The 24,094-nt window shown below is 47.6% G+C and overlaps 12 protein-coding genes across 12 annotated transcripts; 7 read left to right on the top strand and 5 right to left on the bottom strand.

Annotated features, from left to right (window-relative positions):
• Positions 1-462: 462 nt before the first annotated feature.
• N7517_010851 (uncharacterized protein) lies at positions 463-1,170 on the bottom strand (the record flags this gene model as incomplete). The annotated part of the gene is made up of 1 exon (XM_056728574.1): positions 463-1,170. One exon carries the CDS (start codon positions 1,168-1,170, stop codon positions 463-465), a length of 708 nt encoding a protein of 235 aa, XP_056574389.1.
• Positions 1,171-2,744: 1,574 nt separating this feature from the next.
• On the bottom strand, positions 2,745-3,331 carry N7517_010850 (uncharacterized protein; the record flags this gene model as incomplete). The annotated part of the gene is made up of 2 exons (XM_056728573.1): positions 2,745-3,250; positions 3,319-3,331. 2 exons carry the CDS (start codon positions 3,329-3,331, stop codon positions 2,745-2,747), a joined length of 519 nt encoding a protein of 172 aa, XP_056574388.1.
• Positions 3,332-4,724: 1,393 nt separating this feature from the next.
• Positions 4,725-7,118, top strand: N7517_010849 (uncharacterized protein; the record flags this gene model as incomplete). Its single annotated transcript, XM_056728572.1, has 1 exon — positions 4,725-7,118. The coding sequence occupies one exon, from the start codon at positions 4,725-4,727 to the stop codon at positions 7,116-7,118; it is 2,394 nt and encodes a 797-aa protein (XP_056574387.1).
• A 1,454-nt stretch (positions 7,119-8,572) lies between these two features.
• N7517_010848 (uncharacterized protein) lies at positions 8,573-9,262 on the top strand (the record flags this gene model as incomplete). The annotated part of the gene is made up of 1 exon (XM_056728571.1): positions 8,573-9,262. One exon carries the CDS (start codon positions 8,573-8,575, stop codon positions 9,260-9,262), a length of 690 nt encoding a protein of 229 aa, XP_056574386.1.
• A 326-nt stretch (positions 9,263-9,588) lies between these two features.
• Positions 9,589-11,564, bottom strand: N7517_010847 (uncharacterized protein; the record flags this gene model as incomplete). Its single annotated transcript, XM_056728570.1, has 2 exons — positions 9,589-10,508; positions 10,568-11,564. 2 exons carry the CDS (start codon positions 11,562-11,564, stop codon positions 9,589-9,591), a joined length of 1,917 nt encoding a protein of 638 aa, XP_056574385.1.
• Positions 11,565-12,149: 585 nt separating this feature from the next.
• On the bottom strand, positions 12,150-13,870 carry N7517_010846 (uncharacterized protein; the record flags this gene model as incomplete). Its single annotated transcript, XM_056728569.1, has 2 exons — positions 12,150-12,474; positions 12,612-13,870. The coding sequence occupies 2 exons, from the start codon at positions 13,868-13,870 to the stop codon at positions 12,150-12,152; spliced, it is 1,584 nt and encodes a 527-aa protein (XP_056574384.1).
• Positions 13,871-14,334: 464 nt separating this feature from the next.
• On the top strand, positions 14,335-14,742 carry N7517_010845 (uncharacterized protein; the record flags this gene model as incomplete). Its single annotated transcript, XM_056728568.1, has 1 exon — positions 14,335-14,742. One exon carries the CDS (start codon positions 14,335-14,337, stop codon positions 14,740-14,742), a length of 408 nt encoding a protein of 135 aa, XP_056574383.1.
• A 5-nt stretch (positions 14,743-14,747) lies between these two features.
• On the bottom strand, positions 14,748-15,613 carry N7517_010844 (uncharacterized protein; the record flags this gene model as incomplete). Its single annotated transcript, XM_056728567.1, has 2 exons — positions 14,748-15,034; positions 15,103-15,613. The coding sequence occupies 2 exons, from the start codon at positions 15,611-15,613 to the stop codon at positions 14,748-14,750; spliced, it is 798 nt and encodes a 265-aa protein (XP_056574382.1).
• Positions 15,614-15,984: 371 nt separating this feature from the next.
• Positions 15,985-16,740, top strand: N7517_010843 (uncharacterized protein; the record flags this gene model as incomplete). Its single annotated transcript, XM_056728566.1, has 2 exons — positions 15,985-16,417; positions 16,481-16,740. The coding sequence occupies 2 exons, from the start codon at positions 15,985-15,987 to the stop codon at positions 16,738-16,740; spliced, it is 693 nt and encodes a 230-aa protein (XP_056574381.1).
• Positions 16,741-19,542: 2,802 nt separating this feature from the next.
• On the top strand, positions 19,543-21,237 carry N7517_010842 (tetratricopeptide repeat protein; the record flags this gene model as incomplete). Its single annotated transcript, XM_056728565.1, has 1 exon — positions 19,543-21,237. One exon carries the CDS (start codon positions 19,543-19,545, stop codon positions 21,235-21,237), a length of 1,695 nt encoding a protein of 564 aa, XP_056574380.1.
• A 332-nt stretch (positions 21,238-21,569) lies between these two features.
• Positions 21,570-22,318, top strand: N7517_010841 (Zn(II)2Cys6 transcription factor domain-containing protein; the record flags this gene model as incomplete). Its single annotated transcript, XM_056728564.1, has 4 exons — positions 21,570-21,616; positions 21,672-21,717; positions 21,767-21,911; positions 21,966-22,318. 4 exons carry the CDS (start codon positions 21,570-21,572, stop codon positions 22,316-22,318), a joined length of 591 nt encoding a protein of 196 aa, XP_056574379.1.
• Positions 22,319-22,443: 125 nt separating this feature from the next.
• On the top strand, positions 22,444-23,942 carry N7517_010840 (uncharacterized protein; the record flags this gene model as incomplete). The annotated part of the gene is made up of 4 exons (XM_056728563.1): positions 22,444-22,806; positions 22,859-22,897; positions 23,072-23,316; positions 23,366-23,942. The coding sequence occupies 4 exons, from the start codon at positions 22,444-22,446 to the stop codon at positions 23,940-23,942; spliced, it is 1,224 nt and encodes a 407-aa protein (XP_056574378.1).
• Between the last annotated feature and the right edge of the window lie 152 nt (positions 23,943-24,094).

Here is a 24,094-nt window from a genome sequence, read left to right as displayed (position 1 = left end):
GGCTTGCGGTTTGGATTCTCATGTAATCTTGTTGATGTCACCGTCAACACTGGCGAAGAATCGAATTTTCGGATGCCCCAAGATGATTATTGGTGGAGAGAGAAAGGTCCGGCGTATTTTGTTGTAATATCCGTTCTGGTCTCTAACCGATTACACGAATAGACCTAGGAGAAGCTGGCGTACTACATACTAATCTCACTGATGCATCCGGATTCTATCTTGAGACTCGATTATTCGCTTCGACACATGATGCTCTGAGGACGGACTCTCGGAAAAGGAAAACAATTGCATTGCATGACTATAAAAAACATGGACTATAGTTATAACCCCAAGCTTGAACGACCATCACCCTCTGCCTTATAACAACCACACTATATCCACCTGAAAATCCTCCAAGTCCTCCGTCAAACAGCCAGTCTCACATTTCCCCCACCCCCAACTACCCCCATCTCAACAACCCATCTAGGTACACCCCGAAGCACGATTGCTAAGACAAACATCACCACCCTGATCCCCACTCCCATATCCCTCACAAGAAGCACTAGACTTCCCCTCCGCCTTAACCTCCTCATTACAAGCCGTCCAAGTAGTCGAGAAAAACCCAGCCCGAACACTATAAGTCGACCAACTAACACAGCAACTCGACCCACCCTGCTGCTCACAATGACTGCGCGGTGCCTTCCCAATCTGCTGATCAAACTGACAAGTCGTACCAGAGATACAAGAAAACACAGTCCCGCACGCACTCCACAACACAGCATGTGCAGCGCTAGTCGAGAAGCTTGATCGCTTGGAAATCCCCTTCGCGACAGTGCCATTCCCAGCAACGTGCGCAAGCAAGGATTCCACGTCGCTTGCCATGTCGGCGTCGTTCTCGTCGTATTTCTTCGCGTAGGCGGCTTCCGTTAGCATGCGTGCTTTTTCTTCGTCTGTGCTCGCTGAGTGCGGGTTCAGGTCTGTGAGCCAGGACTCGGTGTCAGGGGAATAGTTCACGTAGCGGACGTCCACGTCGAAGGCGCTTAGGTCGCTTTTTGAGTTCGGGAAGTAGTCTGAGGCGACGTGGTTGATGAGGAAGCTGGTTGAGGGGGTTTGGGTTGAGGGTAGGGCGATGCCGGTTGTTAGATGGGAAAGACCCAACAGGAGGGTGGCTATGAGGGGGGTGGAGAGCATCTTGGAGAAGAAGATGGGGTTGGTTGAGTGATGTTGAAGGATTCTGAAGATGATTGTTTGATCTGTTCTGTTCTGGTTGGAAGTTCTATTTCCTCCGTTCTTTCTCGAGGTTCTTATAGTTTGGGCTTCTGTCTGTGTAGTCAGTGAGATGCACCTGGTCGAGGAGGTTGCCCTGACCAAACAGGCAATTGCTATGCGGACGATGTCCGCTGCTGATGCTTTTTGCTCAAAATTGGGTATACGTGGGGTTACATCCACACAGATAGGAGATGCATGATGTCGTTAGGGCTTACTATTCTCGTATCCCATGCCGACGAGACAGTTGCCTTTGTGGGATTGGACTATTTGTCTCGCACTAGTTGAGAGGCGTTGAGGATGGCGGCGTTCCCTTCACATTTCCATGCATGGTGCCCAGCTAAAATGGGTTGGAGAATAGCGCTGATTGTGGCTTGCAGATCGAGTAAGCTCATGGTGTGATAGTATACAGATAGGTTTAAGGAATGGAAGCCAGGCAATGAAGGAGGTTTCTGACTGCGTCAAGCAAAACTTGTTTTACTGCATTTTCTGATTTCTAATCAATGTGCAGAGTATAGAATAGAATATAATAGGAAGAGTCATAATATGGCACTGTCAAAACAAGGAATAAAAACAAGACATAGACCCCCCTGCATAATACGGCAAATTCCGCATTCGGTATGCAACTCATTCTTATATTAGCTTAGCCAAAGGCAGAAACAAGCTAAGCCAAGCCTGCAGTAGAGTGCCAATAGTGTTATTAAGATAAATCCAGACTAATTTAGGGCTGACAGTGATCGACGAACTCCGTTTCTCCCTGGAGATCAGCCGTCCCACGTGGCGTTTTCCCCGTGACTCAGTCCCTCTTTTCACTCGAGGCCCCGGGAGTAATATCAGTGCTCCCACATGAGCGACATCGAAGAGTTGTGGCATGTTTGAAATTAAAGGGCCAGTAGCGGGTTGTCAGAAACACGATAGTCGGGATAGAGAGCATCCAGATAGAGGCTAAGATGAGGAAGGTCTGAAAGGGGGCTGCTTCGAGTCGTTCCCCGATGAAGGTACTGCAATGCAGTAGGAATGTTTTGGGTGAAGCTGACAGTGCCATGATGGGGTGGGTTGTAGCTCGGCGTTCAGAGGGTAGGAATGTTCAGGATGAGGGAGAGGTTAGAGAGGTTGATCTGGGGAGGGTATAGTCCGGACTCCGTATATTCCCAGACAAAGTCCAAAAAATAAGCGTCTGCCTAGAGTTCAAAGAATGGAATGTCTCGGATCTGCAGTCCCAAATAGGAATTCATCTCGTACGGCCCCGTGCATGCATGACTATATGGGATTTTCCCAGGGCTTTCCTACTTGAGCTGCTTTATAATAGTGCTTAGGGAAGTAGATCTCAGCACGCTCAGAGTGATGCTTTAATCACGTGTAGAATGACCCTTAGTGCTTAGTGAGTGCTCATTACTCCTACCTGCATAAGAGCCCTCGGCATTCCTGTCATCACAATAGAACAACATTGAAGGCATAAAATATCTATTATTGTTCGAGTAGCCAGATCAGTCTTACTCTTACTCTTCCTCTTCCTCCTCTTCCTCTTCCTCTTCGTCTTCTTCCTCTTCCCCCTCTTCCCCCTCCTCTTCCTCTTCTTCTTCCTCCTCCTCCGCTCTTGGAGCACTCCTCATAACACCCTTACTTGTAGATTTTACAGGCGGCTTGGTGGTCGTTGGCTTCGGCTTCGGCTTCGGCGCGGGCTTTGGCGTAGTAGTTCTCTCTGATATCCCAATTGCCATATACCGGAAGGCAGTGACGTGACCAACACTGCCAAAGATTCCTACACTGAATCCCTCGCGATCAACAGCCGGGCGACCCTGGCCCAAGAGGTAGATCCAGTTCTGTTTGAAGGGGCGCGAGGGATCAGTGCCAAAGTCCGGGGTAATCTGCACATGTGGCAGGTGTTTGAAGGGCTTTTTGAAGGCAAATCGTGTTGCCCTTCCATCCTGGTAACGCGTGACACTTCCTGTGCCGGCTTCGATGGCTGTGATCTGGAGCCCGTGTTCTGCGTCCCAGACTTGACCTACACCCGTTTCACGTTAGAACCGTCACTTCCAAGGTTGGGAGAAGAGATTATATCGGCTTACTCACCGTAAGCACTCATTTTGGTTCTCAAGATGACTTTGGCTTGGAAAGTTTAGAGGCTAGGAATAATGGTGTACCTAGAAGGATTGATTGGTATGGCCGATAACTTATTTATACGTCTATGGCAGAAACGGAAGTCTAGTAAATTTTATAGAAATCTAGACAAACTTGCGCTCGATACGCCATTGGATGCAACTAGGCGATGTAACTGAGACATTCAACTGATTTCATGAAGGCTTTGCAGTCGAACACATTTCCTGTGGTAAAAGTGTATAAATCGAGTCTGCTCAAATACGCATGTAGCTTGGTTTATGGGCCCGGGTTATTATTCTTGAATGTAGTCTATTCTACCGGTAAATTGGTCAACTCGACTTTAATATTTGACAGAAACAAGCCGGGTGTACTTGATTTCTGTTGGTTTATAAGAGTCTACAGTCGATTGACACTATAATTCAGCCTTGTTCGGGATCCGTCCTATTTCGGCTTTCCGCTTATATTCTCCTTTGTCCTATAAGAGGGTTGCACCACCATATAGTGGTATCGTCACAGAGGCTGTCCCTAGTCATTGAGGTCATATTATTGACAAGTGGCCCTTAACTGAAAATCTTCCAAGTTGAAGCTGCTAACACCCCTTACACTATCAGTGAGATGAAGTGGAGTGGATATTCCCAGGTATGTTAAACACAACTAGCCCCTATAATGCCATCAACTATATTGTATGCATGACATTATGGGGTTCGGGGTTTAGATACGATCCAGATGTACATTCTAGGTCTTCTCGACTAGAGCGCTTTCAAGGCTTGCTTGACCACATTCTTCACTGGGGTTTTCTGGACTAGAGTCTTGTCGCCATGTGTGTTATCTTGATCCGGTGTCGAATGATCACACCTAGAAAATTTACCGTCCATTTTGGCGTGGGTTCTAGGGTCATTGAACTCACATGGAGGGTGAATCATAGAATGCTGAATTATGAGTCTAAATCGTCTTAGTACCCAACTTCTATGCGCTTCCGAAAACGGAACATCAATACTCTCATTATTTCCTACAAGGAGCAAAAGAAAGGTAGTATAGCTTCTGCGGGTAAGCAACTAGGGCTTAATTTCCAAGGCCCGGCTTCTAGGTATCTTTGCAGATCATGTTACAGAGAATTCATCAAGGGGTAAGCCAGAACACTTGCGCTAGCTATTCATGATGTAGCAGTCATACAGTAGTATGGTTCGAAGAGTAGAAAGAAGGATGGATGGTGAGGATGGTGATGCCATCAAGGTAAAACGGGTACAATATATTCTTTCCACTTTACGGAAATTCGACTATACATTCAATCTTTAATTTTGTCTTCACCTTCAATCATACTCTAGAAAAGCCTTTCTTCCCAAAACAAGAAGAAAAAAAAGAAGACAGCAAAAGAGAAAATGGCATCTCCCGAAGGCGATTACTGGTTCCACCACGCCGTCCTCAAATCTAGCAAATTCGACCCCAAAGACCCCAAGCAATTCTATACAACAGCGTTCTTAGAATTTGCATCTAATGTCGTTTATGATGAAGGGTTCATTGTACCAATGATTCCTTGGGAGGGTCATCCCAGGACCAGAAAACAATTATTGCACGAATTTTGGAGAACAACATATGCTCGCCTCGAATACACGACGGCGATGGTCGGCCCCACGAATAAAAAGATCTCCAGATCTAGAAAGATTCAAGGTACTGACGACTACTATGGGTTGTACACCCGAACCAACGAGACCAAAGTGGCATTGGTGCCTGTGTACATGCCGACCTGGGATGAACGATACCTTTGGGTGGATCTGACCTACCCATTGAGAGCAATCTACTTCCCCAAAAGACACCTGGCCAGTCCCAAGTACACAAACTCTTGTGTATACTCGCGATTGAACCTCCGTGAGAAGTCTGTCACTTTGCAAGCACACGAGCTCAACCCAAATGAGGCACCGAGTGACCTCAACACTGGAGGTGACTTCCAGAGTCGATCTGTCAAATCGGCGCAAATCGAATACCGAAAAAAGCATGGATTTGGCATGCAGAATTATGCAAAAGTCTCTCCGGACGAGAAACTCACCACAAAGTCGATCACAATCAAACCGGATCCATTCAAAGGCTGGGATAATCGGCCACAATGGACCGCGCGGTTTGACGTGCGCACGATCATGTTTGTTGTCAGCTTGCCCGACAACCTGCTCAAGCCAGAGTATATCGACCCGTATCATTTTATCGAACTTTTCGACTGCAGACATATTGATCTTGTTGGGGGGGAGAAGGGAATTAGTATGAGCACCGACGATTCATTTGATTATTTGCGAGTTCTGAGTGATGAGAATGGCATGAAATTGGCTTTAGAGAACAATGGCTTTGACTCGCAATGGTTGGCCAAAACTTTGTCAGGCATTGCGTTGGTTGGCGTCGGATGTATCCCAATGGTTGGACCTCTAGCTGCTCTGGCAGGTACGTTGATCGTGGATGCGCTTTTGGACCCCAGTGTGTTCGCCAAAGAAAAGTTTTCTGCCGATAGGCTACCAGTGGTTGTCGCTGCTTTCGTGACCTCCGCTATTGAAGCGAAAGGTTATGTGAAGGAATTGAAAGCTGCAAAGAAGATTGTGTCAAAAAAGCTATTGGTTGAACAGGGGGAGCGGAAAGCTATCGAAGTTGGCAACGAGGAGCCCGAGGACAATAAAGACGAACCTGAGGATAACGAAGAACCTGAGAATAAAGAAGAGCCCGAGGATAGCGAGGAAGAACCTGAGGACAGCGAGGAGCCTGAGGACAACGAGGAAGAACCTAAGGACAACGAGGAAGTACCTGAGGACAACGACGAAGTACCTGAGGGCAACGCAGAAGAACTCGAGGACAACGAAGAAGAGCCTGAGGACAACGAAGAAGAACCCGATGATAACGAAGAACCTGAGGATAGCGAAGGACCCGAGAACGAAGAGCCCGAGGAACCTGAACCCGACGACAACGAGGAACCTGAGGACAACGAAGAGGAGCCTGAGGACAACGAAGAGGAGCCTGAGGACAACGAAAAGGAGCCTGAGGACAACGAAAAGGAGCCCGAGGACAGAAAAAGACCCGAGAACGAAGAGCCTGAGGAACCTGAAGAAACCGAGGATGACGGAGAGCCTGAGAAACATGAGGACAATGAAGAGCCCGAGGATAACGAAGAGGAACCTGAGGGAAACGAGGAACCCGGGGATGACGAAGAGCCCGAGGATAACGAAGAGCCCGAGGATGACGAAGAGCCTGAGGATAACGAAGAGCCCGAGGATGACGAAGAGCCTGAGGATAACGAAGAGGAAAACGAGGAACCCGGGGATGACGAAGAGCCCGAGGATAACGAAGAGCCTGAGGATAATGAAGAGGAAAACGAGGAACCCGAGGATGACGAAGAGCCTAAGGAAAGTGATGATAACGAAGAGCCCGAGGATAACGAAGAGCAACCTGAGGAAAACGAGGAAAACGAGGAACCCGACGATGACGAAGAGCCTGAGGATAACGAAGAGGAAAACGAGGAACCCGAGGACAACGAAGAGCCTGGGGACAACGACGAACCTGAAGACAACGACGGACCTGAAGACAAAGACGGACCTGAAGACAAAGACGAACCTACGGGCAATCAAGAAGGTGGAGGCAAACGCGGGGTGGAACAACAGCCAGATGGACAAGACGCCAAGGTAAAAGAAACAGACAGGGAAGATAACCAGGGCGAGAAAGATATGGAAAAGGAGGACGAGATGGACCTGTTCAATCTGAAGCCCGAATGGGTTGTTGAAGAATACCCAGCCAATAAGTGAGCGTGAGGCAGTTTTGATATGTTATTGTTAAACCAGATTGTTTGTCCACATATCCAGAACGCAGGACTTGACATAACCATTTGCGTGGATGGGCTCAACAGAAAATCTAGGCATGAGCAGATTTAGGACATCACGAAGGTGCGTTGCTAAGGCCATTGCCGTTATTAAAGAGCCAAAGAAAGAATACCAAATGAGTAATCAGATTACATGCTCCTAGCTTGTATAGTAGACATTCGCAGGCATGAGCTTGATAGAGTCGATATTTATAGAGTAACCATGTCAATGACACAACTGAGCACGAAGGCTTCTTTCCTCTAGCATACATCCGAGAACTCTCCTTCTGTTTCAAGTACTGGGTGCCACATTCAAAGTGACACTCCGTTTGGACAGTGAGATATTAATGAGAGTCTAGGAAAAGAGAGAGACTGGGAAAAGCCAGTGATCTGTGGATGACTCTCTGACATTGAGCCAGTATCATGAGTCAAAAGTGTGTATCATTGAAAGGCAGTCCATTGAAGATTGCGACATCTCTTATAGCGCTAACCGAATTTATAAGCGATACATGTTTCTATTTAGCCATTATAATGCTAATCAGAGTTAGTCCAAACAATCAAGAGTTGTTTATTCTATAATCCTGTGAGTTACTTGATATGCTTAGGACCGGAAGACCGCAGAGGCCTACTTCTTGTAAACCCAAAGCGCGGTACTTAGCTTTCGTCAAGTTCGATAAATTTAAGTCGCAAAAGTTATATAGCCCAACACGCCCTTCGAGACTGCAGAACTTATCACTCAGCTAGTAGCCGTAGCCACGCGAGAAATACCCGGTCCGCTTCTAGTGACCTAGCGGGGGACTGTACGGGCAATTTGTGGCGACATTTCGTGGCGCTACTCTCTTTAGGAACCGGCGGCCCGCGTACCGCTGCGAACACCTTTCTCATCTTACTGGTCACTATCAGATTCCCAAGGGAGCATTTCTAGTAGGTTATAATACTCAACTACGTTCGAGACCATATTACGGAGTACATGCTAGCAATAATAGACGAGCATTACAGTGGGGATAATACTTCCCATCTTAGTAGGTAATGATAGTATAATAACTTAGACTAGCACCTAAACCTAAGTCAAGTCAGCCAGCCATGGGAATTGTTCTCTGTATGCCAGTCTCTGTCGCTTGAATAAACCCTAGAACCATCGGCAATATATTCCAGTTTGTAGGCCATCCCGAACCAAACTCGCGGAGCGACATTGGATCAGCTGCCCCAGAAGAGGATTGTATAGACAATCGGCAAAAAGAGCCCGAGTCAGTTTTGGTCTGAGCGCTTTGGCACCATTATAATGGAATACACTCAAAACTTTGACTTTCAAGTTTCTAGCTATTTAATGCCTGTAGTAATCCGCTCAAGAACTGGAAAATTTCACTGCACATTACCACTTAAACTTTATATTCTCACATTATGGCTCAGGCACCGAATTTGATCTACAACCCAACATTTTTCACCGCGGAATGGCGTGTCAACGGCTTGTGGAACAGACTGCTCCACCAAGCAGCTGAAAATGCCCTTGGGATGAATGGAAATTGGCAGATCTCGCCGGAAGCAATGCCTAACTTCGGAGACACCAACGATTACAAGGCAGATCTCCTTGTGTCGAGAATCTCGCCGCTAAATTGGAATCCCAATCTCTACAACATCGGGACCCCATTCATCCACTTCGAAGGGAAGGGGGCAGCTGGACAGAGTTGGACCCAGATCCGGTACCAGATCGAAGTTTGGTGCAGTAGAAATGCCGAATTTGCACCCGGGAAGCCCTGCTGGGCAATTGGAGCGAAAGGCTCAGCCGTGAAAATGTGGCTGTATTCCACCTCAATTGACTGGGAAAATCAGAATAACAACACGATCAACAGCCGGATGATTCCCATCTATCTCAATGCCCAAGGTCAGATCGTACTGGACCTGGTCACGGGTCAAGGCGCTACCAGAGTCTACTACAACCCTTTGATAGCTGCCGACGGCGGCAATCCAATCCAATGTAATGGAAACATCGGCGTGGGTGGGGATATCTGGGAGATTCTTCGATTGATGTTCACTCATCCGACCGGGGATGGGGCAGGAATCATAAACCCGATACACGGTTTCGTGCCGTAAACAGGGAGGAACATGATTCATTGTGCTCGTTTTTGTGAGATAATTATTGGGCTGAGAATCTTTTTACCACTATTCACCTCATTTCTGAGTTATCTTCGGAGGCAACTGTTAAAGCGATTTTTCTTGACACAAGTTATCACTTGTGTATAACCGATGTAAAGTCTGTAAATGGTTGGATTAGGACTATCCTCACGACTAAGAGTCAATCAACCATAAAACATATTGTCTCTCTCTGTGATATTTTCTTTTTTACATAATTGGAAATAATATTCATGTTAAATTAAGGCAAATTTATAGCACGAAACTAGAATGACTGAAACTATATGTCAAAACAACGCGACGTCCTCCTTGAGCTCCACAGTTCCGTCCTCCAACTTGGGTGCTCCTTCGATATCCACTACTCCAATAAAAGTTCCTGCGAATTCTGTGGCAGTGCTTGAAGGATAATTCAAATCTGCTGGCGGACCGAAATTGTTCAGCACAACAAACCTCAACCGGTTCACCCTCTCCCACGGCATCATGTTAGGACCCTTCATGGGCAAATACTCGACTGGTACCAGGACTGACTTGGCGCCGAAGACTTTCTCCCATTCGCCGAATGGGACAGTCTTGAATCCAGGAGCAAAAACCCCATGTCCCATATTCCCCTCATACGTGTAAAACATGCATTTGGTCCACATTGGTTTACTCTCAGTGTAGGTTTGCAAATCAAAGATTCGGAATCCTGAAAGACCATGCAGGATCAGATATCGATGCTTGCGTGAATACTCCAGGATTGGCAAGGCAAACTGATTTGTTGGAACGCGAGGAGGCGCTGGTGCAGGATCACCCACGTATTTCGTTGGGGGCGGCCTGAAGCGCTGGGCCAGATGTGCGGACGAGAGAAAGTATTCGAGGGCGGTAAACACTGGCACCTTCTGTACTGCATCTTTGATCTCTACCAGGCTTGACCACACTGCTTTCATTGTGGCACTTGGCTGGCGGAGCTCCGTGGCGAAGAGCAGCATGCGCCACTGGTAGATTTTGAAGAGCTCCACAAGCATACCCTCGCGGTGAATGGGTAGCCTGTCATCAGCGGGTAAAGCTCTCGCCTCAATTTGGTATATTTCGATATCGACCTCCAGGGCACCAATGACGGTATTGACTTCTATGTCAGCCAGACGAGAGTGCTTGCCCCGTTCACGATTCCATCTCGCATTCAACAGCGACAACGGACTTTGGGCAGTGTAAAACACCAGACCAGTCTCTGCAAAGATAACACTGTCAGCTTCTACAGCCCTTGCAGGAGTTTTGGTATCAACTTACTAACGACGCGATCAAGCATTTGGCGCACATTGAAATTATTGGCCGGATCAAAACACCAAGGTTGAAAATACAGGGCCAATCGATCGACAGGCGCGGGAAAATTCTCGAAAGGATTCTCTTGGGGACTCTCAGCTTGCCGTCGGAGGAAAAGGACGATGGTGCTTGCGATTGAAGATGCCGCCAGGACTAAGTCAGCAAGGTCTCCTTCGCCCCGTATAGATGGCACGGGCAATGATCTGCCAATATAATCCCGAAAGACTGCATCGGGGGGATCCACGTGGCGATCGGGATGACTGAACAGTACGCCTTCTTGAAAGCACCAGAGGGATTGAAGCCACATCTCCGACTTATTTGCATCCTCCAACTTTGTCACCACATCCTCCACCTCTACCACTGTTTTGGTCAGACTGGGGGTCATAGGATAATTGCAACACGCCTTGATGGCTTGCTCCAACTCCGAACCTCTGCCCCAATGCACGGTGTGGGCCCATATGATGCCTCGCTTGGAATTCGGGTACACATAACGCATCTTGTTCATCTCCTGGTCCATAACGGGGAGCAGCTCTGGATGAATCCGATACTGCTCCTTGTCTGGCTCGGTGGGATTTATAAAGCCTTGAGGGATACATGCCCAATCCCACCAGACGAATCTCAACCCTATAGTTCCGAGAGCCCTCTGTGCATCGCCAGCGGTGAATTGCTCTACTGATTGTCCGGGTTCTTGTCTGGTAATAGGGAAGACCCACGATAATGGTACCTTATCATTATCTTCGCCAATATCGAATGCTGGGTACTGGTGATCATCCGGATTCAGGCTGTTTCTGGCAAACATTGTACGATCCTTCCATCCGCCCCATGCGTAAGAGATTGCGCCAAAGCCTTTGGTCTGCAATTCAGAGCGGAAGTCGTTCCAGCAGTCATCGAAGCGGCGAATCGTCCATCTATTCAGGTCCAGCAGGAACTCAGGACGATCTTCAGGGAGTTTGATCATAGCCATGTTGGGAAATATGAAGAATTAGTGAATGATCTCAAAATATGTGAGCGGAATGATCAATGAGACTATTTAAAGTAGTCGGAAGCCCGTAAAGCGCAGAATGCAACAAAGGTCAAGGAAGGACTGGGACCAGAACAACCGAATCTACTGGAATGCGCCTCATTCCGAGTCTTCGCTACAGCACTTCATGCCGACCAGCGCTAGTAAATTTGTACGGCCACGGTATCAATAGTCGAACATGGCTTCAACCATATGTGCAACCCCTCGCGACTCAGCCAGCCATGCATATATATCCAGTGGAGAATCGGAAGCGAGCAAGGTAGTGCTCACCCTGGGGTTGGTACTCGATAGCAGGCTCCTACAGAGGGATATTCAATACTTTTTTTTTTTGGAACGGACTGTGCACCAAATCGACGGGGCAAGGCAAGTGCACGCATAATCTAGGGCTCAATTTATCTGGGCTCAACTATGCTATCAGACTTGATAATTCAAAACTTGAAATTCGTGTGATTGAAGAATTGAAGAACACGTAAATACTAGTTTATATAATCTCGTGCCGTACGTCCACGGGTAATTCCTGGGATAGCTTCACAGTTTCAAATATGACCACAAACCAAATGTCTTCGGACAGGCCGCTTTGATATCCGCACTATAGTTGGCAAACGAGTCGTCGCCTCGCATCTGAGCCTGTTGGAGCAGAATTCGACTGTCCAGGTTGGGAGGTGCCAGTACGGGAGTTTGAGTCAACTGGCCTTTAATATTCTGGAAGGAGGCGTTGTCCAAACTGGTGCTGGAAAAGGACTGAGCAAAGGCATCGCTTGCAATTGCTTGACCAAGAGTGCGGACGCAAAGCTTGGCACCCTGAAGACCAGACATTCGAGCTATAGGGAGTGATTCACCAAAGAATTTTGGACTATTTTTGGCTTAGCTGAAATAACCTTTTTTTATGAGAATTAAAGGGATTCCCACGAGAGAAGAAAAAGAGGGAGGACCTCTGCCCGACGTCCATACGGCTTCCTTTCATCAAAAAAATACGACCTTTCAACAAACCTTATCTGATCATCATTACTTTCGTACTCATGATGAAGATGACAGCGCAAACTTTCAAGCTTCTGAATGATTTTCGGGAGCAGTAAGCCGGGTAGTGAAAGCGCCAAGGGGCCCAGAATCACTTTGGACTGTGGGCCGAGCGGCAGCTCCACGTTGTTGATTGGAGTAAAAACATGGGGTGTGATGTAGAATTGAACGAGCTTCTGGGCCTTTGTGATTAACTGGGTCGGATCAGTTACGGTCGTCAAAGAATCCACAAAGGCTAACAGCAACTCCATCAGCTGAGGACCTAATTTGGCATGTGCGATGAGGAGGTCGGGCTCGACCGTCACGCCCAATGGCTGTTTTGCGTCAGCCTTGACGAGAAGCGATAAGCCCAGGACGAATTCTCTCAGTCCAGTGTCATCCACTCCAGGAACCTCGGGCAAGATACCATCAAAAAGGGGGCTGAGAAATGGCGTTACAGTGGGATTAAACTTGTTTTTGCCAAGTATGTACTCGTTGAGGCGCCGAGCGGCAACGCGTCTTACGCTAGGTGTCAAATCCGGCACATGAGCAGTCGGATTCAGCCCTAAAGCCGGCTGAATAAGCTGACTCCATCTCCACAGATCCATCTGCGCCTCGTCATTCTCCTTCCCCGCTGCGGCATTGGCATCTGCAGGATCAGAGCCAGACCATGTCGCGCCAAGGAAAAAGATCGGCCGGGACGAGCCGAAGGAGCTGGGTAGGTACATCAGACATGCGTCGGCTGGAACATTGGTGATGACAGAGGTCGGCGACGAAGAAGGACGCACAAATGCGAGATACAAGAACCACGCATAAAAGACACCAAGGGGAAGATAATAGCTCTCGAATGTAGGATTCCCCATACTGGGTGGATTTGCTACACTGAAGATGTAGCCTAGTGCATTTGGCGCATCCGAGATTGGGACCAAAATGTTGCTTGGACCGAATCCGACCTTGGCAGGTACGATTTTCCGCAGAGAATCTGGGAAACCAGATTCCGACTTGATTCGTGTAGGTAAAATCCGGTCCCCTTTAGCCGGTACAGGGAAGAAAGCATCCAGAAGCCTATTCACGTCGTTTACCCTGTTCGGTGGAATGCCATAGTTGGCCGGCGAGAGTCTAAGGCCCTGGATCCACTCTGTGAAGAAGCAGGCACTGGCTTGACCATCGTCGGACAGTTGCCAATCGCGGGCCTGGAGAGCGGAAGGGTTCAGCTTGCCACCAAAAGCCGTGAAGGTGTCCCAGGAAGTCATTTTAGCGTAGGAGAAAAGAATAATGTTGATTCGGTGCTGTGATTAACCGTCCTTACACGAGGCACAAAGGAAACAGGCCACTATTTTATATTTGGTTTTAGTAGCCGAGCCTGGGCTCGGTTGCCTAGAACGGGGAGCTGAAGTTGCGCCCACTGGGGTATTTCGAAGCGAGTCATATCACAGCCCTGAATATGAGGAGTTCGTGAGTACAGCTCACGCCCAGTCGGTAGAATGCACCGGGCCGTGAAACAATAGACAAGCCTTCTGAAACGTGAGACACATACATGTAATATTGACCGTGCAGAAGTTTAGTGAATCTGCAGGAACCCCGCAGTCTTCACATCCATATCGCTATATATTTCTATCTGAACTTCAGAGGTCGGACTTGGCCGTTCAAAAATCAGCAGGTCCAATCTCACCTTCCCAGCAGAGAAAAGCATCTTTCACCAGTCACACCACTAAGAATGGAGAAGCTCCCGGCCGGGGCCACTCGAGAAGGAGGCCAGGAAACTCCCAAGATACCAATTCCAATCCCCGTGCCAGTCAAAGTGGATTTGCCTGCGAACTCGACCTGGACCAGCGAGGCCACACATCTTGAGTTGAGCACATACTTTGATCCCCAGAAGCCAAACATATCCCGAGATTTTGGACTCGATGGTTTGCAACCCATTATTCGCGACACGGAGAGTGACATTTTCCTCCTACAAGATGCATCGAGAAACTTTTATCAATGGAGTAGCTGGGATGGCGACATGTGGCATCTGGTAGACTTGAAAGACATCCAGGAGGCTGCCTACGCCATCATGCGCGACAGTGGAATCCTACGAAAGACTCAGGTCTGGAACTTGGATAGGTTGGAAGAGAGAATTTGATGTATCTACAGTCGAGACCCAGAAGACACTCCCTCGGATATTCGAATAATATTGTCATCGTCATGTACCAGCTGAACTCTGGGAGAGAGGAGCTCAAAATTCACTTTGCACTCCTGCGAAAAATCGAGATCCTCAGGTTTTTTCTCATTGGCCTCAAGCGCCCTCGGCACCACGTAGAAGACTTTGCTAGGCTCAATCTGATAGTCCGTACGGGGAGTGGGTGTGAAAGAGGCGTAGATGCCCACAAAAGCAGACCCAGAAGTGTAGAGGCCCAGACCCACAATCCATTGATCTAGCGGGATGATTAGCGGCAGAACTCAGATAGGATGAGGAAAACTTAAGAGGGGAAAAAAGGCATACTATTCTTGGCTTGTTCGTACGTGAAACCGCCTGGCGTGCGAAGGCAAAAGGCACCGAGCTCGCCCGTATCACTGGCTGGCCCACCCCAACGGACAAAGGAAGGCGCAGCTGAAAGCATGTCAACGACACAGGTAGTGCCAGGACGAAAATTGTAGGAAAGGCCCCTGCCGACGGTGACGGCACATCGATCCAGAACGCGCATCTGGACGGACTCATCCTCATGACTCAAGCCGCAGATGGCATAGTGTTCGTCGCATGGAATCGTCAGAAATGCATTACCCGACCCGGAAGCAACACCTCTGGTAACCAAGATGGCATGAGGGGTAAGTTTTTCCACGGTGGGCTTCACAATTGGGGGCTGGCTGAAGAGGGTGTAGCTCTGGCTCATTCCAGTTTTATTGAGGATGGTGAATGAATACAGCGCGGCTCGAGCAGGGACGCTCATCGCATTGGCTAAGGTCATTGCCGTAAGTTCACGAATGGTGTTTTCAGCAGAAGGTTCATCCACCATTATTAACAGGATTTATGGGGAAGTGGTAAGGTATTGCCGATGAGAAAAGGGGTGAAGTGTAAGCGAGACGTTGCGCTCGCCTGGTGACTGAGCTGCATTGGCCGAAGTCTATTCCCATTCGACGAGTGCGCTTTTGGGGACACGCCTCTAGCTGAGGCGATTCATGTATCACAGTGTATTTTGGGTCTTTGCTCTTATCGAGCATTCGATGCGATGGAGGCATTTCAGCCGAAGACGGCACTCTGGCCAGATATAAAGGAGGGACGGATTCCCACTCCAAATCAGACTTTCTCCAACAAGCTTCATTTCTTCAAAGCCTTTAGTCTTCACTTCAAATCCCGATCTATTCTTCACGTTTGAATATCTTCAAGATGCCCAACCAATACAGCCTTACCATTAAAAACCAGACCGGCGGTTTCCAGGACTATGCCTTCTTTTCGGCTCCCCCAGTCGTCTCGGGGGCCATGTCCGGCGAAATCTGGAGCAACGTCCTAAAGTCCTCCCCTAGCACGGCCAGTGGCGGTCGGGCAACACTTGATGTCTGGCCCAACTACTTCGCTATCTGCGGCAGATACGACGGAAAGCCTGAGCAGGGTGTTCGTGTTTCAGTCAGCAAGTCGGTGCCTATCAACCTTGGGTCCAAGGTGGGCGACAAGGTTGTGATGGGAAGCACCACTGCCCTTCACGTCATTAACCGCGAGGCTCCCGACTTGGGCCCACCCACAAACCCGGGCGCTGGCAAGCTTGGGGCTTTCCAGTTGACAACCAGTCAAGGGGAGTTCACGATCACCGAGGCAAAGAACAGTGAGTCACTGCGACAAGCTCCCCACCTCTTTTCTGAAGATTAATTGCTAACGAGTGGGACAGAACATATCATGATTGGAATTGCCAATTCGAAGAACGCGGACATCTTTTCCGCCATGGGGACCTTCACCCCGTACCCCAATTCATCCTACCAGATCCAGCCTCAGATGGTCTACCATGTTGCCACTGGCGCTAGATTCGAAGTTGGCGAATTGGTCAAGGTGGAGCAGATTGGAGCCACCATGGCCGTCGACTTCAACCTCCGTGGAAGCAACAATGTCGTGCTCATCCACAACGAGAATGGCGGTTTTGAGTTTGAGTGATGCTGGAAGGGGATAGCGAGGAATCATTGTCGCCACCTGTCTATGCTTGTGCAACGTATTTGGACTGAAGAGTTGGGTTTCTGGGCAATAGAACCAACATCAGGTTTCACCATAGCATTCCCGTCACTAGCACATATTTGATCTTAAGTCATCAAGTTATTTTTACCAATATTTTTGTGAATGTCCACGTTTTTGATCTCTAAGAGATGTCAGACAATAATAAGCCTGATTAAGCTGTCTATTTGGTGTCCTCCCTTGAGGATAATTCCAGCCCACCTTTTTACTAGATAGCATCGACCCAAATTTATGTCTATGTATTACACTTAGAGACTGTTAAATGACATTTCAAAGGAGGGGTTAGCCAAGTCCTGATCCCCCAAAGGTAATGAAGGGTGTGCCACTGGAGAGGTTTCAAAAGCTGGTTCTAACTAAATATCAAGTACTACACTATCGGCGTGATCGATGGCCCCTTAATCGAGCAGCATCTACACCACCCCTTCGTGACCTCCGTCTGTTGCAGCCTGGAGTATATTGACGTAACTTCCTTCGGCATCCATTGTATCCGATGAGTCCGCACCCATAGTGCCAGTTGGTAAGATACTTTTCAAGACAGATTCTGATCCCAACAATCCGGCCTAGTATAGAGCAAATGGGAACTCTGTGAGCTTTGCCTCATCTAGTATCCCCCCATAGAGAGCTGGCCCTAGGAGATAAACTAAGCACTCACCTGTGTGGACATAGAATTAATTATAGCTCACCCTTCCCTCGGTCGGTCCCGCAAGGAAAACATCAAAATATATATCAATAACCCTCGATATCATTGTATCGCTACGGTTTCTGCCAACAGCTCCCATATTACATGCCAAGATGAGAGTTTGGAAACCTGTTCATTCAAAGGTACCAAGACCGAGGAAGAAAGAAGTAAATATCTCTCTGGTGGGGGTAGTTGTTTATAAACCTCAGTCGTCCCGATCCGACCATGTTTGCTCCCATCACCAGTCTTGAGATCAAACATGCAAACTCATCAACCATCCAATCCTAACGTCCTCGATCGTTCCATTTGTAACAATGGGTTCGGGGATGGATCACTTTAGAATTTGCTATGGGGCACAAATTCTTGTTCCAACCCAGGCCAACGACATTCCAAAAGAGGAAAATCCATGTCCTGAGTGGAACGAAGAGAACTGGTTGATATCCAGCACGAGGATCAATCCAAGATGACTAACAGGGATTAGTGGGTGCAGAATAGTGGTCAAGAGTGATGGGTCAAGTGACGGCGAACCGCTAGAAGTTACGGGTGGAAAGGCGGGCTGTCATTTTCAGCGTCATTTCCCCAGGTCCTTATATTCTACTTGTAAATGACGCTAAGGCTGGTATATAAGTTTCTTTTATATTCAAGACTTTATGGTCGAGCTATCTCTAAAAAGCTAGAAAGAACCCTTTACCATAACATCATTAAAATAGATGAAGCCCTTCACTTTTTTCCGCGTCCTATAGTTATAACGTTCTTAATAAGATAGATTGGTTTAGAAAATAAGGGTAGATGCAATGCTATCGAACTAGATATTATAGTATAAACGGCCCTATAGGGCTATTCCACTTAAGGCATAGTCTGAGTGGTCAGAGTTACTCCCGAGGTCACTAATTAGACATAGACTAAGTTATTAGTATCTACGGAGTAATAAGCATCTATATAGAATCATACTTTATGTATGTGACTAGTCTGGGCTCATCACTCGACTCTGAGCTCATGCCGATATCTAAGAGCGGCTCAAATAGGAAAATCCCAGGAAAATCCCACCGTACACTTTGCTTTTATATCTCATCCCTGCAATAGAAACAGGACCACTCCCATTGGTTCATAATTTAGACTTGGTGATCATTTCAGCGCTATAATTCTTAGGGTTTGAGAGATAAATAATTGGCTAATATTGGCAATTTGCTTTTGCTCTGGTCTACTCCATATATTATTTAGTCTATACATTATTAATCCGGCATTCCCACAAAATTGATTACCGCTTCGAAGATCTCCGCGGGTTGATTTTCTCAGCATTGCGGAATGCCCAGGTGATATTGATCACCCTCACTATTTAGTCAGACTCTCAGTCAAAAATATATCCTCTTCAAGGCAATCTTTCTAGGATTGAAGACGAAATAGAAGTCCGTTAAAATATGACATTTCTTGGCGCATCCCTCATGGTCTTGGCGAAATCCAACAAAAAGGCAATTTCCGACATAGTAGCCTGGCGAGTACTAGATTGTTTCAAAAGTGAGACTCCAAGCTTAAATGGCTAGTCAAGGAGAGGATTTCCCTATTTGGGGGTACAACATGTGATGTTCTCAAAAAATATAAAAATTTATATAGCAGTGTGGGCTGATCCAGCGGGGAAAATAGGGATATTATTGAGGCTGAATTGCATGGTTTCTTTTTTCTATACATTTTCCTGCTTTTTTTTTTCTAAGATCTACCATATGTAAAGAAAAAAAACAGGGAATTTAAAGTAAGTATAAAATAGAGATCTAAAAAAAAAGAATTACAATAGTACAATCTAATATAATCTAATGGTTCGCATTCACATATCCAATAAGATGCAATAAAATATAGTTAAATGTAATCGATACAGTCTAATTCACAATAGTTCACAATAGTTCACAATTTATTCCAATTTTTGTATCACACATAAAAACATAAATCAAAATGGAGTCACGAAAGTCCGACGCCGTTGGGTACAAGTAGGCGGGAAGACCCCGCCTAAACCCGAACTCATTCTTCACCTAACATCAGACCACCTTATATTCAAAATGACGAGGGCATCAACCAAGGCGAAATATCCTTATAATCTTGGTTCATACGGAAAGGTCATTACAACCACTAGCCCTGAAGCTCAAATATGGTTTGACCGTGGTCTTGTGTGGGCATATTCCTTCAATCATAAAGAATCAGTCATCTGTTTCAAACAGTGTCTGGTCCATGATCCATTATGTGTGATGGCCTTTTGGGGCTTGGCCTATTCTCTCGGTCCCAACTACAACCAGCCCTGGGATTTCCTCGGCAGTGACTTGGCAGCTGTCGTGAAAAACACATATCAAGCCGCAATCAAGGCGCGATTTCTCGCTCCAAATGCATCTCCCGTGGAGCAAGCCCTCGCCAAGGCTATTTCCGCCCGCTATCAAAGTGATAAGCCTGCGAGCATGGATCAATATGCTATTCAAAATCTTGCATATGCCGATGCAATGAAAGAGGTATACGAAAATTTTACAGATGATTTGGATGTGGCCACTCTGTACGCTGATTCCTTGATCAGCCTCACACCCTGGAAATTGTGGGATATGGTGACCGGCACACCAAACCCAGGCTCTCGTACCATGGAAGCAAAGAGAGTGTTAGAGACAGCCCTTCAACAGAAAGATTCCCACAAACATCCCGGTCTCTTGCACATCTACATTCACCTTATTGAGATGTCGCCATTCCCAGAATTAGGCCTCCGACCGGCAGATCACCTCCGGGATCTCGTGCCAGACGCGGGTCATGTCAATCATATGCCGTCCCATTTGGACGTGCTGGTTGGAGACTATCGAAGTGCCGTGCGCGCCAACCAGCGTGCCGCTATTGCAGACGAAAAATATCTGGCGCGGGAAGGCCCATTTAATTTCTACTCAGTTTATCGCATGCACACCTACCACTCGCTCATCTACGCAGCCATGTTTGCGGGCCAGAAAAAGACCGCATTTGAAGCCGTGGACCGCATGGAGGCGACGTTGCCCAAAGAACTGCTCGCAGCCATGTCAGACTACATCGAATTCTTCTTGTCCGTGCGCGCACACGTCATGGTGCGATTCGGCATGTGGGATGAACTTATCGAGATTGCGCTCCCCTCAGATCCAGAGCTGTACTGCATGACGATAGCGACGCTGCACTACGCCAAGGGGGTGGCATATGCAGCCACGGGGAACGTGCCGGATGCAGAGCGCCAGCGAGAGCTCTACCGAGCAGCGCGGAAGCGAGTGCCCGATACGCGCGTGGACTGGCCCAACAAGTGCGTCGAGATTCTGGGGGTGGCGTCGGAAATGCTAGATGGCGAGATCGAGTATCGCCGGGGGAACTACACGGAGGCTTTCGAGCATCTACGGCGCTCGATTGAATTGGATGATGGGTTGGGTTATAGTGAGCCCTGGAGTTGGATGCAGCCCACTCGCCACGCATATGCTGCTCTTTTGCTAGAGCAGGGTCATGTTGAGGATGCAGCGGCTGTCTACCAGGCGGATTTGGGTCTTGATAGCACTCTTATCCGTGCTCGGCAGCATCCGAATAATGTATGGGCTTTGCAGGGCTACCATGAATGTTTGACACGTCTTGGTCGGCATGATGAGGCGCGGATTATTGCGCCGCAGTTGGCGATAGCGGTTGCTGTGGCTGATGTGCCAGTAACGTCTTCATGTTTCTGTCGTAGGGATACTTCAGAAGCGCCCAATGTTGCCAAGAGTTGTTGCAAATAAATTGATAATGTATGTAAATTGATTTTAGAACTTATATCCCCAACTCACTGAAGCAGAACAGCCTGTACAAATAAGATTGATTAATCGCCGATAGCGGTCAATGACGAGTGGACTCGGTGTTTGGTCCGAAAATCAAACGCCGAACCAGAGATAAACTCTTGTCCTTGGACAAAGTATACAACAGAAGCAACAGAAGCAAGTGGATAAAGGCCCTTATCACGTCAAAACCGTCCTCATCGATCAGGGTATAGATATCACGTGCCTTGGTGACGTCCCTAGACTCCCTACAAGAGATAATCATTCGTTTAACTGCATTTCTCAAATTAGACAACATGCCTCGCGTTACAAAACCACCAGTGAAAGCTGCGTGTCTAGCATGGTGCGCCACATATCTTGTCGACCGCTCATTCTTGCCTTGAGCTCATATTTTGTAGTCGAACATCGAAAACACGCTGTGACGGCCAACATCCCTGTGGCAGTGTATGTCCAACCCCTCATCCTAGCATTCATTGGCTAAACCATTGATTAGTGCTCTAGCAGAAAAAGAGAGTGCAGTTATCAACCCAGTCGCCGGGGTGGTCCTCGCAGAGGAGCCCGATATGAAGAGGCGCAACGAAAACCAACTGCAGGCAACTCACTGCGATCTTCAATATCAGATGTCACCAATGAAATCGGTAGTTCAACGCTTCCTAAATAAGAAGTCATCATAGTATCTAACTATTGGTCAGAACCATTCCTTGACAACATGATCGGTTTGGTCTCCCCATTCGCTGGGATCCACAATCTCGATCTCTCCCCGGATTCTCTCTCAATTGCCGATGGAGCCCACCAGATATGGGGTCAACTCACCCCACATGATGATGGCTCCTTTGACTCGGCCGCTGTGCATGATGTGGGGTCATCGGTAATACGCGCCTATCAATACGAAACGGAAATGTTGGTGCAAAAGGGACATGATCCAAAGCATGGAAGACTGCTAATCGGACATGCAGCGCCAATGCCTACTATATCTACATCCATCCATATTTACCTTTATTGCCACCTGCTGTGGCACCGCTGCATGAAGATCACCCTACTGTGATCAGACCATTTGGAGAAAGTCCACAAGCAGAAAAGTCACAGATGCCTTATTGGCCGACATCGTCTTTGAGTCTTGCTTTGTCCGCAATGCTAGTTCTCATACCTACCGCCGAAGAAACTTTTCCGATGGCTGAAACGAACCTTGGCCTTAGGCGCTCCTACGCGCAGCTATTTGCCCAGGCGGCGCTGGCTGCTGTGGAAACTGAGACTGATGATTTGGCGCCTGCTTTGAGCACTAATGTACCTGAGACAGATCTCTCCCGTCGTGAGGAACAAGATGGTTTGCATCCGCAGATTCCAACTGAGCTTCATCCGGTTCTGGCTCTCGTGGTCCTTGCCATTTATGAGTATTGCCAGCGTGGTAATATATCTAGAATGCGGGCTCGAGGTAACCAGGCTATTACAACTGCTATGGATATCTCCATTCATAGTCTTGATTCGACGACGACAGATTATTCTGAGGCACAGAGACGAGCTTGGTGGATGACGGTTAGTGTGAGAGATATCTTATTGTCGGAGCTATTGCTCACTTGTCCTATAGATTTGGGTCACATATCTATCATCAAGCCTCCATCTTTCTGTAAGAGACCATATAAACGCACTCACTGAATGATTTTGACTGATTCATATCCAGCCGCCGATTGTTTCTATGAATGATCCACGAATAACTACTCCTTATCCCAAGTTCGATGTTTATCTGGAGGTATTCGTTCACTCCTTTCAAACTCATCAATACTCTACTGACTGTTAAAAGCCGTGGCCCATAATGATGAAAGCACAAGAGGCTCTCTTTGAATCCAACAAAATGGTCCAGAACATCGAACGTTTGGATGAAACAGCCGTTCTCTCCGATTTCGGCACCCGAATACGCACGCTGGACTCAAATCTTGTATCATTAATAGGCGAAGCAGACCGCCATCTTTTGACAACTTTCGATGAAGAGCCAGAGGCATCCATAGCTCAAACCATGTGGATGATCAGCCGGATGTTCATCCATGCGTGAGTGAAACATCTTCAACCCGAACACGTATTTTACTGACACTTCTAGTGCTCGCACTCGACTGCACCGCTTCCGAGCATTTATGGACATCCCCCTCTTCCTCGACAAATACTGCGATCTTGCAGCAATCAACAGCGCGGATTTTCCGCACGAAACGTCCGCTCCCAAATGGGTCACAGACTGCGAGACCTCGTTCCCGTTCACCGAGCAAGAATCCTCGATGATATGCCTCAAGTCTTCGCTCGTTGTAACGGCAATATATCGCAATTTACCGCACCCGAATCCACTTGCGTTGGCTCCTTCTAGATCCACGACATATCCGAAAACCATCCCTTACTTTGCTTGTTCGGCTATGCAAAGCTGCTACGCTCTTCTTATGCTATTGCATCGACTGCGTGCTTCTCTGGCGACGGATCGGCTTGCGGATTGTTATCACCTGCTTAATAATCCTACTCCTTTGTCGGAGATTGCTGATGCGGAGAGATTGAGGGAGGAGTTGCGACATGGGGTGGAAATTCTTGGCAGATCTCTGAAGTCGGATGTGATTTTTGAGGGTGTTGGGGGGATGGGGCGGGAAATTGAGGGCGCTTATCTAGCTGCTTTTCCTAGTTGCTTTGAGATCTAGGGATATAATTAGCTTGCTGCAATGTATAGAATCCAAAATGCAAGCAACATATATAACTCAGCAACCACCACTTACGCTACTGTCAGTATCAGTACACTCACATATTATCCCCGAATATCTCAAAAATATCTCGAATAATAAAAAATAATAAT

Source organism: Penicillium concentricum, assembly GCF_028827145.1.
Source record: "Penicillium concentricum strain IBT 3081 chromosome Unknown utg000006l_segment0_segment0, whole genome shotgun sequence".
NCBI lineage: Eukaryota > Fungi > Ascomycota > Eurotiomycetes > Eurotiales > Aspergillaceae > Penicillium > Penicillium concentricum.
This window is presented reverse-complemented; position numbering and strand designations above follow the sequence as displayed.